Source organism: Corythoichthys intestinalis, chromosome 6 (assembly GCF_030265065.1).
Source record: "Corythoichthys intestinalis isolate RoL2023-P3 chromosome 6, ASM3026506v1, whole genome shotgun sequence".
In the NCBI taxonomy this organism is placed as follows: Eukaryota; Metazoa; Chordata; class Actinopteri; order Syngnathiformes; family Syngnathidae; genus Corythoichthys; species Corythoichthys intestinalis.
Window position 1 is genome coordinate 15,713,721 of NC_080400.1, and position 18,888 is coordinate 15,732,608.

Here is an 18,888-nt window from a genome sequence, read left to right on the forward strand (position 1 = left end):
CTTTTTGTGCTGTCTAACAGCGAACTCTTGTGGTCGCTTTGCGACATGGTTTATTGTTTTCTTGCCAGTTCAATATGGCTGCACGATGTCTCGGGCTGACGCCTACGTTGTAATGTTGTGCTTATATGATCCTTGGACAAGATTTGTCCTTAAGTATGGTTGTTGTAAAGAATGTACATATTATGTTAGTAAGCGAAATGTTATATTTTTTGTATGAGACGCTTTTTGTTTATGTTTAGTGAACCTGTATACCGTGCTAAGCTAACGTTGTTGCTAATGCAATGCTTGTGTACTTTTTTTTGTAGTTTTACGACGGTCTAAAGAGGACAATGGTTTGAGGCCATTTTATTAATAAATCAGATGAAAAAGGAAGTTTGATTATTAAGGCGTCGTTCACTAGCTGTCTAGCTTTGGAAAAAGTAGACGCTTCGGAGTGAGGACAGATTTAAATAACAGTAGAATGAAATGCCCACTACAGTCCTTATGTACTGTATGTTGAATGTATATATCCATCTTGTGTCTTATCTTTCCATTCCAACAATTTATTTTACAGAACATATATATAATTTACAGAAAAATATGGCATATTTTATAGATGGTTTGAATTGCGATTAATTGCGATTAATTACGATTAATTAATTTTTAAGCTGTAATTAACTCGATTAAAAATTTTAATCGTTTGACAGCCCTAATATATATATTATCGGTTATCGTATCTCTATCGGCCTTGAGGAGCAGGAAGTTATCGATATCGGTTTCAAAAAATGGATATCGTGCACCCCTACTACAAAGTATCACGATATATCACCATTTGGATATTTTGTCACACCCCTAGACCAAACACACACACACACACACACACACACACACACACACACGGGCAAAGTTCCATTTATATACAAGTTTATATAAGTTTAGATGAATTACTGATAGAACATTTTCAAAAAATCCACTTAAATTTTATTTTACACTGTGCAACAGCGAGAACCCACCTGCATGGGTATCGCTCCTGGAGGCATCTGTCCCCCAAAATTCATTCCCATCATGCCTTGCATATTTGGCTGCATGACTTGGACCATTGGGAATCCCTGCTGTGGCTGCTGTTGCTGTGTCTGTTGCTGCTGCTGCATGGGCATCATGCCTACACACAAAAAAACCCTAACACATGAAATGTTGCCGTAATAGGCAAAGGTACTAACTTAGTAAAACAATGTACAGATACTTGGAACAAAGCCATTAAGTGTTTGTGTTTCTTAACTTCTCACAACTGATACACACTGATGGAAAAGTTGCTTAAAGCTGACAACTGAGATTCAATCTGTCAAGCAACTAGAAAAAAACATGCAACCAGCAAGAAGCCAATCTGTTTTTCAACAGCTTGAAGCAAAACAGTAGGGAAGGAAAAATAAAACGGCATTGTACAGAATGTCTGCCAGGGCAGACGTCCACTTAAAGGGCAGTCTGAGCCTTCTGGAGCCATTTTTTGTGAGTCACCATGTTGTGAGTGGGGTTAACGCTCACTAACTTTACAGACTTGCGATGGATTTTTAAAGCTGGTTTTTAGTTTGGTCATCAGATACCACCTCATTAACAATAAAAACTTGTCATTTCATTGACTGCCTTTGACATAAAAATTGAGTCCAAACAGATTGGACTAGGGCTGCTATAAACTATCGACTATTTGGGTAATCGATTCATCAATCAATTAGTTTGAATAATCAAGTAACTGGGTTACATACATTTAATGTTGAAGAATCAATTTTAGGATATATAAAATAAATAAGCAAGTGCTTGTGCTTGCACTAATATTTTATTATTGCTTTCAAAATAGCATTAAAAGCAAATTCAAAATAAAATTTTCTGTTTCTTCAAACGATGCAGAATTGCACTTCCATTTTACAAGAGCAATAAATGCATTTAAAAATAAATGAAAATACCTGAGATTAGCCTCAAATTATATAAAAAATAAATAGTAAATGAGGACCTCAATTAGGCCTGAACGATATTGGGAAAAAAACTATTGCTGCAATTTTTTGGGGGTTTGCGATATTATATTGCGAAATTTTCACTAGATGACTTGAATAGCTGTTTGGAAAGACTATGGATGACTCACCATGACCACAGTGTACAGTGATCCCTCGTTTTTCGTGGTTATTGGGGACCAGAACCCGCCGCGATAAGTGAAAAACTGCAAAGTTGCGCCCCCCGCCCCCCAAATTTTAATTTTTTTGTGTGTGTGCTCAATGTATTTATTCAGATTTAGCATTGGAAAAAGATACATATAAGACATGTTTTTTTCTCACTTTTTCCCCAAAGTATGATTTTTTAAAATGTGTGTATATTTATATAATATATATATTAGGGCTGTCAAACGATTAAAATTTTTAATCGAGTTAATTACAGCTTAAAAATTAATTAATCGTAATTAATCGCAATTCAAACCATCTATAAAATATGCCATATTTTTCTGTAAATTATATATATATTCTGTAAAATAAATTGTTGGAATGGAAAGATAAGACACAAGATGGATATATACATTCAACATACGGTACATAAGGACTGTAGTGGGCATTTCACTCTACTGTCATTTAAATCTGTCTATGCTGTCCTCACTCCGAGGCGTCTACTTTTTCCAAAGCTAGACAGCTAGTGAACGACGCCTTAATAATCAGACTTCTTTCTTTTTCATCTGATTTATTAATAAAATGGCCTCAAACCATTGTCCTCTTTAGACCGTCGTAAAACTACAAAAAAAAAGTACACAAGCATTGCATTAGCAACAACGTTAGCTTAGCACGCTATACAGGTTCACTAAACATAAACAAAAAGCGTCTCATACAAAAAATATAACATTTCGCTTACTAACATAATATGTACATTATTTACAACAACCATACTTACGGACAAATCTTGTCCAAGGATCATATAAGCACAACATTACAACATAGGCGTCATTCCGAGACGTCGTGCAGCCATATTGAACTGGCAAGAACACAATAAACCATGTCGCAAAGCGACCACAAGAGTTCGCTGTTAGACAGCACAAAAAGCCTTGCTGTAAAATTTACCAAAAGGCAGAATACTGTCTAAGCGGGACATATGCGTTAATTGCGTCAAATATTTTAACGTGATTAATTAAAAAAATTAATTACCGCGCGTTAACGCGATAATTTTGACAGCCCTAATATATATATATATATATTAATAAATGGTTTTAAGCACTTCAAATGTAATAATTATGATCAGTTTTAAACATAACTGTCCAACCAAATCATTTTTGAACAAGAATAAAGTACTGTAGTAGAATAATGCTTGGCTTTATTAAATACTTCTGTTTATCTACCTTAGCTGTGACATGTAGAAATTACAAACTCCTCATGATCAGTTCTGGCATTTATTTTATATGTCTCGAACGTCTCCACACACACGCATTCATTCCAAAGTGGCTTCCTTGCAGAAACTGTTTAACAAGTTAAACGATGATTGACACTTACTGCGCTGTGATGTCCGCTTCTTTGGCAAGATCACAGACAACCAGCCTCGTTAACTTTAATAAGCAAGTGCTGCAGTGACTGTGAGGTTCAAAGAGCTGGGAGAGGGAGGGTGTGAGGCTGTGTTCAGAGTAGAAAGCAAGGCGTATGTGGATTAAAAAAATAAAAACTATCGCACGTCCTTGCGATGGGACTATCGCGCATGCGCACATCGCAATGGCGATGTTTAAACGATATATCGTTCAGGTTAAGTCCTCAATACAACAAATGAGCAAATTGTCTAATTTGCAATGCAAAAGTACGCTAGCTTAAATGCTAACTTTTTTTGCAATGCTCTTAACGAATCGCTCAAACACCAATTTCCTCAAAAAACTGCTTAATATACTTCTAAACGAAGTAACAAATGAATACACAGACAATATTGGCTAAAAAAAAAACGTTCCATACCTTGGCCCTAGTGGCATTTTCCAAAAATGTTTCAAAAAAAGATGGGGGATGGAAATACATTTTTTTGTTTTGATATGGTTCCTGTAGGAGGACAAAAATGTCATCTTATCGTTTTCCAATGCTGTAAAAATGTGTAAAATTAATAATAAATTTCAACATTTCTGTCGACGTAGATTTGTGTCATAACCTACGACACACGTTCTGTCAGCAGGGCGGGATGCCAGGCAGGAGGCTATTGTAACCAACCCGGCAGCCGAGTACCCAGTTGAGAGTGAGAGGAAAGAGCGTGATTACAATACTATTGAAGAACTTAGATGAGCGTAAAAATAGATTTAAGAAGTGGCTTGCATCGCCAAACTCCACTACTGCTGCAAGTTTTGTTGCAACCCAGGAGAGTGAGTACATGAAGGAGACATTCATCAACATATCAGAACACCTATTTGCAGACTTCAAAAACAAAACCGAGATAATACAGAAAATCGAAGACATGCCCAGATAAGGGGCATGTTATGAACTTTCCATTTTGTTGTTTTTCGAAACCTCAAAATAAAAATGACATCAAAAAACTGATTTCTTTATTGCAACCTGAATGAGCAGTCGGATTGCAATTTGGATGGTGCTGCAAATGCATAACAGTGGCATGAACTTGTGTGAAGAAAATACACTTGAAAGCTTTTGAGTTTTTGTGTCAAATTTGGTAGTTGTCCGGCCTCACTAACATGCTGGTTTGGTAACGAAAAGTGAAGTGTTGTTATCTAAATGGAAGTGCCATATTCTGAGTCACTTTTCTTCCAATTTTGGAAATCCAAAAAGCACAGATCAACTAACTTAAGTGGCAATTTCTCTTGAATAAAACATCTATTCATCCATCTCAAGCCAAGGTTATTCTTTGTGTGACTGTACAAAATCCTCACTTTTGAAAATGAGTCATGTGACTCATTCTGCTGTGCCATGTTACATATGGTGACTCACCTTGTGGCGGTCCCAAGCTCCCTCCGACAGGATACATGAAACTGAAAGGGTGAAGAAAACAAGTGATGAATGAGACACACGTTATCAGTTCTTCACTAAAGTGTGGCATTACATGTTGGTAGAAAGTACAGTGGTACCTCTACTTATTTTATTTATTTATTTATTTAAGGATCCCCATTAGTCTCTACCAAAATAGAGACTATTCTTCCTGGGGTCCATTCACAGTAATTTAACAATATATACAAAACAATTAATAGCATAAAGCAGGTTTACATTTCTACAGTGTAGAAAAAATAAAATAAAACTACATTTATTTACAATGGCTAAATAAGCATCACTTCTTTACAAATTATACATTTTTTAAGACTTGTTTTAAAAGAAATGTGATTGCTAGTTGTAAGCATTTCAGGAGGCAGTAAATTCCGGCATGAAACAGCTCGATAAATAAATGTTCTTTTAAGTGCATTTGTTTTTGGCAGTGGCAAAATAAACGTGGTACTTGAAGCACGTCTCGTGTTAAACCCATGTCTGTTACAGGTGGTCTGAAGTTTAGAGAACAGGCTAAAAGGTTTGTGTGAGATCCAGATTTTGTGCAAAGAAAGCACAGTACTATATGTCAATCTGTCCTTGACTTTCATCCATGACAGTCTTTGATGCATTGCATTAATATTTGTAGAAAAGGACAGTTTAGAGCAGGGGTCCCCAAACTACGGCCCGCGGGCCGGATACGGCCCGCAGCCACATTTGGTCCGGCCCCCTGGAAAAAAAAAAAAAAAAATGTAAAAAAAATAAAAATAAAAATAAATTTTTTTTTCTTTTCTTTTTTTTTCCCTCCAATAGAGTTATTTATGTCCTGGCTTTTTTCTGTGAAGAACTGAGCAATGGTTATTTGGTTATTATCTATTTAATTAATACAATATTATTATATTATATTATATTACATGATATTATATTATATTATATTATATTCAGGGGTGCACATAAGTGGTCCGCACATGCGTACTGGACGTAGACAAATGCGCTGGCCCTCAACGGCTTCCATACGCTTTTGCGTACCGATGGCTGACCACTCTATTTGCGGCGGACACGAGAAAATAACTTCTCAAAATGTCGATGAGGCAGGCCACACTGAGTAATTACTTCCGTGTTCCCCCACCCCCGTCAAAAGACAGACAGACGACAGAGACGTCACCGGAGCAACCGAAATAAAGGACTTTTGCTGAAAAGTGGCTACAGGAGGTACCATGGCTAGAAGCGAATGATGCTCGCACGGAAATGCGGTACAAAATGTGCCGTGAGAATCCCAATGTCGCCGATTAGAGCAACGCATTTTATGTAGGGTCAAAGAATTTCAGCCATCCAAACTTTGAAAAGCACGAAAAAAACAGAGAGCATGTGGCAATTAAGCAAACTATCGATGTCAAACAGGACCCTACTCGCCCTATGGACATGTGGCGGAATAAAGGTAATGAACAGCGACATGCACTGACAAACGTGTTTTTGCTCGCATTTTACAAAGCTAAACATGCACGTTCAATGAGGTCTTATGAGGAGGACATCCCACTTTTAAAAAGGCTTGGAGTTAATGTGGGAGCCGCATAATGCCCTTTATTTTGAATTGGTGCTTTTATGTTTATTTCTTTACATTTCACTTCAAAGTAATGGCAATTTTGTTGTGCCAGTTGATGTTAATCAAGCATTAACTGTTAATATAATTAATCAAAGTTAATTGGCTCTAAGTAAAGCTTGTCATAAATTTATCGCATCAGGTGGGTCGGCTCTCAAGCTCAATGAGGACCAAGTCACATCTCCAGGTCCTCCTCTGAGAACCTGGGCAAAAAAATTATGTGCACCCCTGATTATATTATATTATATTTTATTAAGGGCTGTCAAAGTTATCGCGTTAACGGGCGGTAATTAATTTTTTTCATTAATCACGTTAAAATATTTGACGCAATTAACGTATATGCCCCACTCAAACAGATTAAAATGACAGCAGTGTCATGTCCACTTGTTACTTGTGTTTTTTGTCTCCCTCTGCTGGCGCTTGGGTGCGACTGATTTTATGCACCATGAGCATTGTGTAATTCTTGACATCAACAATGGTGAGCTACTAGTTAATTTTTTTGATTGAAAATTTTACCAATTTTATTAAAACGAAAACATTAAGAGGGGTTTTAACATAAAATTTCTATAATTTGTACTAAAATCTATCTTTTAAGAACTACAAGTCTTTCTATCCAGGGATTGCTTTGACAGAATATTAATGTTAATGCCATCTTGTTGATTTATTGTTATAATAAACAAATACAGTACTTATGTACAGTATGTTGAATGTACATATCCGTCTTGTGTCTTATCTTTCCATTCCAACAATAATTTACAGAAAAATAAGGCATATTTTAGAGATGTTTGAATTGCGATTAAATCGATTAATTTTTAAGCTGTGATTAACTCGCTTAAAAATTTTAATCGTTTGACAGCCCTAATTATATTATATTATATTATACTATATTATATTATATCATTTTTATTTGATTTACTTTGGTTCCGTGAAGAATCCAGAAAGGGTTATTTGATTGGGGCTTTCTGAAAAACAATACATTTTTACATTTAGGCACTCCTGCAATCGTCACACTTTTTCTGTTACAAACTGACCCCGGCCCCTCATCAGAGAAGAGAAGGGTTATGTGGCCCTCACAGGAAAAAGTTTGGGGACCCCTGGTTTAGAGCTAATCTAGCAGCCCGATTCTGAGCTATCTGGATTTTGTCAAGGTCTTCCTTGGCAGCACTGGACCACACAATGGGACAGTAGTCTAGGTGACATAAAACTAAAGATTGTAGTACAAGTTTTCTTGTTTCTATTGGCATAAAGTGGACATTATGCCTTATTAAAGAAATATTCCTACCCATTTTCGTCACAATATTATTTATATGAGTCGTCCATGACATAGTTTGATCTAGCAGAGACTTATTGAAAGTCTCTACATACAAAATTTTCAGGTTAAGACAAGGCGCAACGGGGAAAATATTGCCACTTGTTACGAAAGAAATTTCAGGATGGCTGGTACTCAGAGCTCCCAAAGTTAACTGAATGTAACATACTTATAGCTGGTCTGCCATTGGCTATTGCCTAGCATTCCTGGCATCCAATTGGCTAAGAGGGACCTCTACTGTATGTGTGTATCCCAGCGTCCTCTTCATTTGCCCCTAGTGTTCCGACAGTTTTACATGAGTGCATTACCTTTTATTATTTACTCTATTCTCTCTCTCTCTTTTTTTTTTTTTTCCCCATGACACAAAACTTTTTTATGTTCACTGTGCAATCATCGAATTGTAACATTTACTTGTTCAGGGTCCCCTCAGGATTGATAAATCTAAATTCAATACTTTAAAGACCTTTTTTTAATGCCATTTCAACTGAAAATTAATACTTTTCTCGCACCCATTATTTAGATAATATTGAATCATATAAAAAAAATAAAGCACTGAACAACAAATTTAACCTCAATTACTAAGTGTGTTTGAGAAAAGAATGCACATTTACTGAAGATACGATTAAAACACATTTAAATATAAGGTCTTTCAGATTTTTTTTTTCCAGGATAAAATGGATTTTACACTATTTTTGTAAAGCAACTTCAGAAACTACATTTGCAATACAACAAGTTTCCCTTTTAAGAGGACCTAGTCAAGGTGGTAGGTTGGTGATTGTCAAGTTGGTCACCTTAACTGTAAAGTGCTTGGGAAAATCTTGCAATTGGCAGTGAAAGTTTAAAAAACAGCCACTAAATGGCAGTAGTTTACCATTAATTACCACAAAATAAAAACGCAACACATGACCATTTCCCTTGGTAATTGTTTTTTTCTAATCACATTACAAGAAGTATACAAAATAGGGCTGTTCCAAACGACTAATTTTCTCCCGATTAGTCAGCCGACTATTTTTACGATTAGTCGACTAATCTAGGTTTTTTTTTTTTTTTTTTTTTTTTTTTACTAATTTAGCAATGAAATTTTTGTTGACGCTTATCAATTCACAAAAAACATATCGGAACACTCAAATTATTTATTAAAGTACAAATAAACATGTAAATAACAATAATAAATCACAAATAAACAATGAGTTCAAATGCTGATAGAATTAACTAGTGTAGCCTCCCGATTGAAAAGATGGTCTCTTAAACTGATGGTTTACAACTTTTATTCCATCCTTGATGTAAACACACTGTAAGAGCTACGGTGCACACAAATAAAGCAACATAATTAGAAATTAACAAAAACTTTTCACCTTTTTCATTTCATTTTTCATTTCATTTCATTCGTTTATTTCAGGCCATTATTCCTTGTCAAGACAACAAATATATACAGCTCATATAATAAAGTAACAAAAAAGAGCAGCAAAGCTGAGTAACATTACAACATCAACTACATGCCTGAAAAGGAGTGGGAAGAAGAAAACTTATTTAATCCCACCCCTATTGTTATCTAATTAAGAACAAAAAATTCTTTCTACTTCCTTCCAAAAATGTAGGCCACCAAAAAATCAGTCCAAACTGTTTTGCACATATACAGTTTTGTACCAAATTTTGTCCCTTGTGATGAAGTTACCACAGGCAACACCCAAACCAAAAACAATTTCATACCAACATGGTAAATGAAAGTAAAACCATACCAACAATGGTAAAGGCCACAGACACAGGACAACAAATTGTAAATGGAATATAAATTTCCTTTTAAACCTTATTTATATATCAATGAATTGCCTATATGAATTGCATTTACCTTAATTTATTACCTTATCATTGACAATCTCTCCCTTGAGTGCAATCACTGTATATACTGTATATATTTATGACCTTTTAACCTTATATAATTTTCTATACCATAAAATAAACCATAACATGAAATAAACCTTTCAATTAGCATTAAGAACAATAGTAATAGCACTTATAGGCCCATTGTCAATGAAACATTATTATTTAGTACGGCGACAGCACCCTCTGGTGTACAAAAAATGAAAAAAAAAAAAAAAAAAAATTACAAACTGCGTGAAGGCGCTTGAGGTTTTTATTCACGGCCGACGTGCAGCCAAGCTTGGCATTGAAGAGACAGGACAGAAGAGTGTACTCTCCTTTGTTTCTTTGAAATAAGGCAATGTTTTGGACACTCTGGTGCGCTTTTTTTGGCTTTGTGCCACTTTCCCCGCTTGCAAACAGAGCATCCGACATTCTAACTTTCCACGCATATATTTTTTTAACCCTTCATTAACCGTCGACGGGATGTTGTGCTTGTCGACGGATTTACGTCATCGATGACGTCGACTATGTCGACTAGTCGGGACAGCTCTAATACAAAACACATGTTAATCCTTTGTTAGCTATTGAAGACATTTCTTTTAATCAGATAGAGAAAATCCATACTCTTATTCAATCAAGAAAAACATTTAAATATACCAGGAGGTGTTTTACTATCACCTACATTATAATTTGCCTATCACCATGCCATGTTATTCAGATCAACGTTACCCCGCACTCGTTCCAATAATAGTGTCAACCGTGTTGTGTATCTGAGGGTGATGGTGGATCTACCACTCCGGTTTATCCATGCTAAGGCTAGTGCACCTGCCAATACCCCATTGAACATGGCTAACTCTTGAGCTAAAACTACGAAATTCACATTCATTCGAAAGGCAAACCGTGCAGAAATATATTATTGCATCTAACACATTTTAATTGGAGAAATTGGCAACTTACTTTGAAATGTTAAGCAGGTCCACTGCCTTCGCATGACCCATAAACTGCGACCCAAAGTATCTGGATGCGACTTGGTCGCCGATCCAATACCTCACATGCTGGTCCAACTGTTTGGACTTGGTTGTCTTGTTGAGGCTTTCGTCGAACATAACAACTAAGGCATCTGAGTAGTTCCTTACGTTAGCACACAGTACTGTGCGATTGCCTGCTGTTGTGATGTTGATGGTAATGATGCTAACAGCGCGCACGCACGAGGTGCATTATGATTTGTAGTGCAGTGCATCGTAAAAAAAAAAAAATTACGCGTCATCTTCGTTATGGATTAGAAAAAACAAAAAAAACTTCGTCACGGATATAATTTAGGTTGCACTGAGATGTTCTTGAAAATTAAAACCACGGTGAAAAAATTCCAGACTTATGACAGCTAATTTAATACTTTTAATACCTTTAATAATGGAAAACTAAATTAAATGCTTTTTTAATACTTTTAATAACCCGCAGGTACCCTGTTGTTACATGGTTTGATGCATTTCTATGCATTATAAATGATTTATGTCTGAATTTTGGGGGGCTTGGAACAGATTAGGGCATTTACATCAAAAACGAATTTCTACTTACAGAATTTTCATGTTACGAAACTGCTTCCAGAACCAATTCGTTTCGTAAGTAGTGGTACTACTGCACCATCGTCCGTGTGAGTGTATTAGGAACGTCTTAGTAACTTGTAGGGGTGTAACGGTACACAAAAATCTCGGTTCGGTACGTACCTCGGTTTTGAGGTCACAGGTCGGTTCATTTTCGGTACAGTAAGAAAACAAAAGGCAAAATATAAATGTGCTAGTTGGTTATTACACACCTTTGTGCTTTGAACAATAGGAACATTAGCCTATACAAAGCTAGAATTCTGCTCAAAAAGTAGCAGGTAGTTAAAGATAATCCGACAACAATTTGTCTCTCAGACCCCGCGTATTGGTCAGCTTTCTTTCGGAAAGAAAGAAGAAAAAAGAAGTCCTGTGCTAAAGAGAAAAGCAATCCCAATGACAAAGATTTTAACATGTATTTTACAAATGAAATGCCACAATGAAACATTTTTTTTCTTATGAACGGTTTTCAAAAGCTTTATTGGTGGATTTTCTGAAGTTAAAGCGCAACACAGAAATTAATAAATTTAATTGTGTAAGGATCTGTGTCTAATTCTTATTATTTAATTACAGGTGTTTTAGCTCATTTCAATTTATTTTATTTAAATGGGCTATTATTTATTTTATTATGCGTTTATATTTTACATATGTGATGTAGTATTTATTTATATTGTATATTTTATGTTGTATAACTTTAGTTCCTATGTGAATATTAGTTCCTACATGTTTTGTTGCGGTAGGAGGGTTTTGTATTGAACATGGGGCCGTGTTGGTTATTATTATAGCTGAGAAGACAGCAGTAAATCAACAAAGACAAGTCAACTGTGCCCTGATCTACCACTCAAGAGATCTGATGAACTTAAAAAATGGGTTACGATTGCATATTAGTTTGAAAATCGACCGGATCCACCGTATTTTTACACGAGTTACTTCCGGTCTGCCTGATCCTAGCTACCGGTAGTAGTACTGACGCAGGAGGATCGTGTCTTACGTCAAATAATAAACTCAGCTGTTCTTTTCGCTTGCGTCGTGTTGAGCCGCTTCTGGAACACGTCTAACATGCGGCCACACTGCGACTGGTGTCCATTGGCTGATTGACTTTAACGCCCGCGTTTCACTGCGTTCTTGCGGCGGCCACGTTGTCGCGCCGTTGACGTTTCTGGGTTATACTGTCCTACCGTGTTGGTCCTCATTATAGTAGAGAAGATTGAGTAAATATATTCTACACAAAGAAACTGTAACCCGATCAACTCACAGCCTCGAAAAGTAAGGGTTACATTACGTCAGAAACTCGTTCGGTACGCCACCGTTCCGAACCGAGCACCACGTACCGAAACGGTTCAATACAAATACATGCACCGTTAAACCCTTAGTAACTGGAATTTAAATGTTTGAATGGAACCGGCATACTGTGGTGGTTTACTGTATTTTTTAAACCAAATCAAGCAAAGCTGTCTCAAATTTTACACTCCTGTTACTTGTGAATGCTGGCGACAGCTTTTAAGGCTGCCACCATTTTAGTTATACATTCTGTTTTTACATCCATGTTCTTTCCACCTACGGTGGTTGGACTTCAGGTTCACCTGTGCTATATCAATGTCATCCCTGCATTCATTATTTATGCTGCTCGGGTACACGACATGAAAAATAAATGAAAATAAATATTTAGCGTGTCTCACTTGCTGCTCACTAGTAGGTAATGCAAAATGTTACATTATATACTGTAGGGCTGTTGACAGAAGCCAATTTGCATCATTATCAACTTACAAATTTCGCCTCATTAATACAAACACCCCACACTGCAGGTTTAGCTAAGCCATTTGCCTAACTAAACACATTTACAATTACAAACTTAAGACTAATAAAAGGAATTATTTTGTCGATATAAAGACTCAACAATGTATTTCAGCTTATTTGCTTTGCGCCAAGGTGCCACCAAAGCAATTAAAGCATTACTTTGGCCTACTGTAACCTCAATTTTTGTGTTTTTATTTTTTTTCAGGAAAATAATAAGAACGAGGTTCTGCTATTCGCGGCAAGGATCGCAGCCTACATTCCGCGAATATCGAGGGATGACCACACTGTATAAATCCACTAAGGGCCTGTACGTACGTACATACATATCTTTTTTAAGCGTCAACACTGACATACATTATAACGTCTTATCTACAAATGACGACCGACTCTTCAATTACTATCGTAACCTAAAATAACGAAATGATGTAAATGCGTCTTAACCATTATAGAAGAATCAACCTGTAAGCTAGCGGCTAACGTTAGCTATTGCAACCAGCCAGGTCGTCAACCGGCTTCGACCACAAAACCAACCGGTGCCGACAGCGCTTTAGAGCCGTCACAGTGACCGCTCGGAGTGGATACGTGTATAAAATAAAAATGAAAAACACTTCAAAATAGAGAGCTAAGACATTGAAGCGTACCTGCCGCCTCCAGATGATCCCGGCCGCAGCGCCATCTTGAGAAGGGCAGTTGTCAGGCTGACGTAGACGTCATTCAATACGTCAATAACATGAGATTGTATTAACCCCGTGTTTAGTTTCACAGGCGCATATCGATGTCACTTCTTGCAGTACATGTATTACCCAACAGGTGTCACTGTTCATCTTTCGTATACTTTAGGTCCCATCTGGCATTACTACCATGACGCCCATTATGTGTCAAACCCAAACCAGTTGCATTATTGATGTGATCCAGTAGTTGCATCAACTCGACACTCAGGGGCGCAAATACCCATTCTTGTCAGGTATGCGAAATGAAAAATGGCGCACCCCCACCCACTCCCCCACTGCCCTAACCCAGCAGACACACACCAGTGTCGTCACCAGGGGGTGGCCAGGGGTGGCCACGCCCCCTATAAATTTGTTGGACACCCCACTGCACAGCCCGCTTGCCAGTAAATCGTTAGATTGTTGTAGCATCAGTTATGCATTTCATATATGTTATATCCAAGGGTGAAAGTGGGCCAGAACGGTCAGGAACGCAGTCCCGGTATAAGATTCAGGGCCGGAGCGCAGTTCTGGTATAAGATTCAGGGCCGGAAAACTGTTCTGGTACATGGTGATTTGATTCCGAAAATATGACGGCAACTGTCAAAACGCTATGTAAAAAAAGAAAAAAATTTTAAATGCTAAGCTGCCACACATGCATTACATCTCCAAGAAGAGAACAATCTACCAACATCAGATTTACATGCAAAAGTGTTAACAACAAGCATAATAAAGTGCTTGTGTAGCGTAATCCGTTTCCACCTATATTTATTATTTATTTTATTCCACGGACGGCATGGAGGTTTCCCCATCTGCTGCAGTTATATGAGTCTGACGATGATGAGTCACGTCAATGTGCGACTGCACGCAGCAAAGCAAAACGCCTGAACTCATTTATCCGTTCAATTGGCTGACATACTGACATGTGATCAGCAGATAGCTTCTATTGGTTCAAATGTGCATGTTTTCTGGAACAGCAAAAAAAAAAAAAAAAGTTTATTGAATTGATGTGACAAAAAAAGGGCAATGCAACAGAAAATGGATCAAATCTTTAAGAGCAGGGAAAGAGTTGAGGAGGCTTATTTATCATATTTAGTTTTATTTGCTCTGATGGGGAGGTTCAGAACATCTTAGCTGCCAATGTGCACTTTGGACTTATAATGTATTTGTTCATTTATGTTCGGCTACTTATTCATTTCCTTATGATTTAAAAAAGTAAATGTTTGCGAGATCTTCAAAATATATTCCATTTCACTCTGCATAATAAAAGTCATTTGTACTTTTTTTTTTTTTTTAAATAAAGTAAAATTAAATGTATACATTAACTTCAATTTTAATATACATTCTATGTATATTATAGTATTTGGCATTTAGTATGTGAGGAAATGAGGGAAAATAAAAATTAGGAGATGGAGTTTGGGGTTATTGCTGTTTTGTTAACTTTCATTTTGCAAATCATTGAAACAATACAATTTTGAATGAAAATCTGTTTTTGTATGTGTTATAGAAATGACTGCTAGAACAGTTTTCTATGCATTTCAGTAGTTTTAGGAGGTTTGAAACCCCCCACCCCCCAATAAATAAATGAATAAACACAATTTCTGGCTCCGTGGCGACCTTCACTTCCGGCAAGAAATTGTAGCCACTTTCACCCCTGGTTATATCCTGGTAATCTGTTGATCCCTGTTGGGAAGTACTTTTTATGTTTTGTTCATTCAGTAATAATTATTTTTGTGTCACATTAACATTGTGTTGGGAAATATCCAGTTAAGATATGATTGCCTCTGTACTTGTTTTATTTGTATCTGCCAGCACCTGCTTTTCCCAAGTAATTATTTTGTTTTGTTTAATGTACACCTTATGCCTGATAACATAACACAATAAAACAGAATTGTTGTGAAACTCAAAATGTTGACTGGACAGTTATGGACTATGCACATTAAATCATTAGTAACATCAAATATTACACAATACACCTAAGTATATCAGTAGCCGTGTCCTAAAGTCTTTCTGATAGTTTTCCCCTGACCTTTTTACTGCAATAATATAATGAAAACCTTAACGCAGAAATGTGAAGTAATTTCATAACATGCCAAATAGGGTCACAATTAAAGTAATTAAAAATTGTCCAACAAATAAAGCATGAAAAATAATTTATTTGTTGTATATTTGACAAAATAATCGCGTTTCCGAAATTCGAGCCTGAAAGGGGACGAACCCGGAAGTGATACGTCACACCGGGAACAGCGATGGCAGCTCCATACATACGGCCGCCATACAAAGCCTTTCAAACAATGATTTAAACAGCGATATAAGCGATAGATCGAGCGCAAGGGAGGAGATCCAAGTTTTTGAAGGGTTGGAGGAAGAAGAGGAGGTTGGAATTTTATGTTGGACCTAACATGTATTAGCCAGACGCTAATCAGGATGCAAACAATGTGCCTAGACTACCTGACATGGAATGGATACAAGACCCATCGAGATTACAAGATTGGTAAGATATAGGCTGTTATTATTTTCACGATTTGAAGAAGCGGGCATTTGCACATAATTTTATGTTTTTGTCTATCTGATGACATTGTTAAAAAATTAATAATAATCAGGCTTCATGTTCATTTTGGCAGATCTGGCAGCTCTCGTGCATACAAAATAATAATATAAAAACGTTGGGGGTTAAGAAGGAGATGAGTCGTTGATGGCTTTTTCCACTTTATTGTGGTAACAATAAGAAAACAAAATAATAGCGGACTGCCGCCACATTCGACCGCGAAGTTTTGCTTCTCGCTGATCTCCTCCTCGCCTCCTACTACTCCAGCATCTCTTAAACGGATCGTGCACAGTGTCTTGTCATGAGCTTTTTGTTTACAAATGTATCGAACACACGACGTGCTGACAACTTTGTTTCTTTATTAACACATAGAGCTAACAGTAAGAACACAGCTCGGGTCTCTCGGCAGGAAGTGGCGTCTAATGCCGTGAGGAAATGTAGTTTTTTCACACAAGCGAACAGATTACAAAGCACCACTTCAGTGTTGTCCCGAGACTACATTTCCCATGATTCACTGCGTGACCTGCGCGCTTGCTGATTCGTTGCCAGACATTCAAAGCAACACACTTGTTGTTGTCACCTGTCAGCGGCTCTCGGACGTAAAACACAAACTAGAAGGCTATCAATGCCGAAACGTACAAATGCGATGCAATGCTTGAAGCATGAAGGTGGAAATACATAATACAAATACAAATAAATGTGCACAAACTCACCAGCGGTGTGTGTCTCTTACTGCAACGTGACCGTGAATTACCGCAACGCCGACCCGCTTATATGCACATCCATACCCCTTTCCCGATTGACCTTTCGGACAAGATCGTAGATGACGCACAATTTAAACACGCTTAATCTAGCGAACGCAACAACAACTATGATCGGGGATTGCCACGAGTTAACTTTCGGCTAACGTCGCTAGCTTATATTGTTGCCAACAACAGTTGGCAGCTCTGCTTTGACAAAGTCATCAGTCATCTATCCAAAAATCACACTTACTTTTTGGCAAATCCTTGATCATAAGCAGACCGGTTAAGGAAGCAGGCATCTTTGAAGTGTTTGCAGCAGAGAACACTACTCGATGATGGCGTGAAATTCATTCGCTTCGTGCGAACGAAAGATGTCCATTTACGTGCCCTATCCTTTGGCCACTCATAGAACTTTTCGTTTGAGTGAGAACAAAACATCGCCACACACCGCCGTGGCATCTTACCGAGAAGCAATGCAACAAACAGTACTACGGACTTTCCTCGCACTTCTAGGTGTGACGTAATTTCCGAAGATTGCCGAAGAAAAGCATTTTCGTTGTCAAGGGCATTGCTATGGGTTAAACAAAGAATCTGGAAGGGTTGCGTTAAAAAAAATAATGAAAATATGCTTATAATTGTTTAGCCATTGATAGTTCACATTACTGCTTTAAGGCTAGTTAACAGATTAACGTGTCAGATTCTTCCATTTTTACTATTTGTTCTTGTTAAACCCATACATCTAAAAGTTGGTCATTTTTCACCTAAATCAAGAAAAAATGCTTTCAAATAATGTTTTAAACGATATCTATTCTTGAATTAAGAACATTTCTGATACGCAAAGTTTTTCTTTAAGATTAAATATACAAACCTTTGCCTAAAATAAGTCTGTTAAGCTGATGTTCAGCTTGCTGTTTTTCTTATTTCAAGAAATCTGAATAAAATTTTACTTGAAGCATTGGCAGATAATTTCACTTATTTCTAATAGATTTACACTGGAAAAAAAAGGAATTTCCCCCAGTTTTAAGGAGGTGGGTTTTTGCAGTGCATATGTATGGGGCGCAATTTGTAAAGCAGATCATGCTGAAAATTACGACAACATTTTCTCACATTTAGCGCCATACAGTGTTAAAAACGTGGTGTGAAATTTTTGCAATTTTTTTTCAAACCTCTTAAACTACTGAAATGCAAAGAAACCTGTTTTAGCACAGTTACTTCTATAACACATACAAAAAAATGATTTTCATTCAAAATTGTATTTTTTTCAATGATTTGCAAAATAAACGTTAACAAATACAGCAATAACCCCAACCGCCATCTCCTAATTTTTATCTTCCCTCCTTTCCTCACATACTAAATGCCAAATCTCAATTTATCTACTTAAGAACATAGGATGTATAATTGTATTTTTTTCAATGATTCACAAAATAAAAGTTAACAAAAACAGCAATGACCCCAACCTCCATCTCCTAATTTTTTATTTTCTCTCATTTCCTCACATACTAAATGCCACATCTAAATTTTAACTACTTAAGAACATAAGATGTATAATAAAAGTGAAGTTAATGTAAACATTTACTTTTTTTTTTTACAACATACATTCAGAAAAATAAGTACAAATGACTTATATTACGCAGAGTGAAATGGAATATATTTTGAAGATCGCGCAAACATTGACTTTTTTTTTTTTTTTTTCCAATCATAAGGAAATGAATAAGTAGCCTAATATAAATGAACAAATATAAGTCCAAAGTGCACATTGACAGCTAAGATGTTCTGAACCTCC

At 36.7% G+C, this 18,888-nt stretch overlaps 1 protein-coding gene across 6 annotated transcripts in view; it reads right to left on the minus strand.

The window, feature by feature from the left end:
• The window catches only part of LOC130917033 (synergin gamma-like), a 98,219-nt gene extending 84,368 nt beyond the window's left edge, over positions 1 to 13,851 (minus strand). For all 6 annotated transcript variants that reach the window (XM_057838083.1, XM_057838082.1, XM_057838084.1 and 3 more), the window contains exons 1-3: positions 13,749 to 13,851; positions 4,914 to 4,954; positions 993 to 1,141 (exon numbers count right to left, since the gene is read on the minus strand). In XM_057838083.1, the coding sequence (XP_057694066.1) occupies positions 993 to 1,141; positions 4,914 to 4,954; positions 13,749 to 13,783 (225 nt within the window). In that variant the 5' untranslated portion in view covers positions 13,784 to 13,851. The remainder of the gene's footprint in view (positions 1 to 992; positions 1,142 to 4,913; positions 4,955 to 13,748) is intronic.
• Positions 13,852 to 18,888: the final 5,037 nt, after the last annotated feature.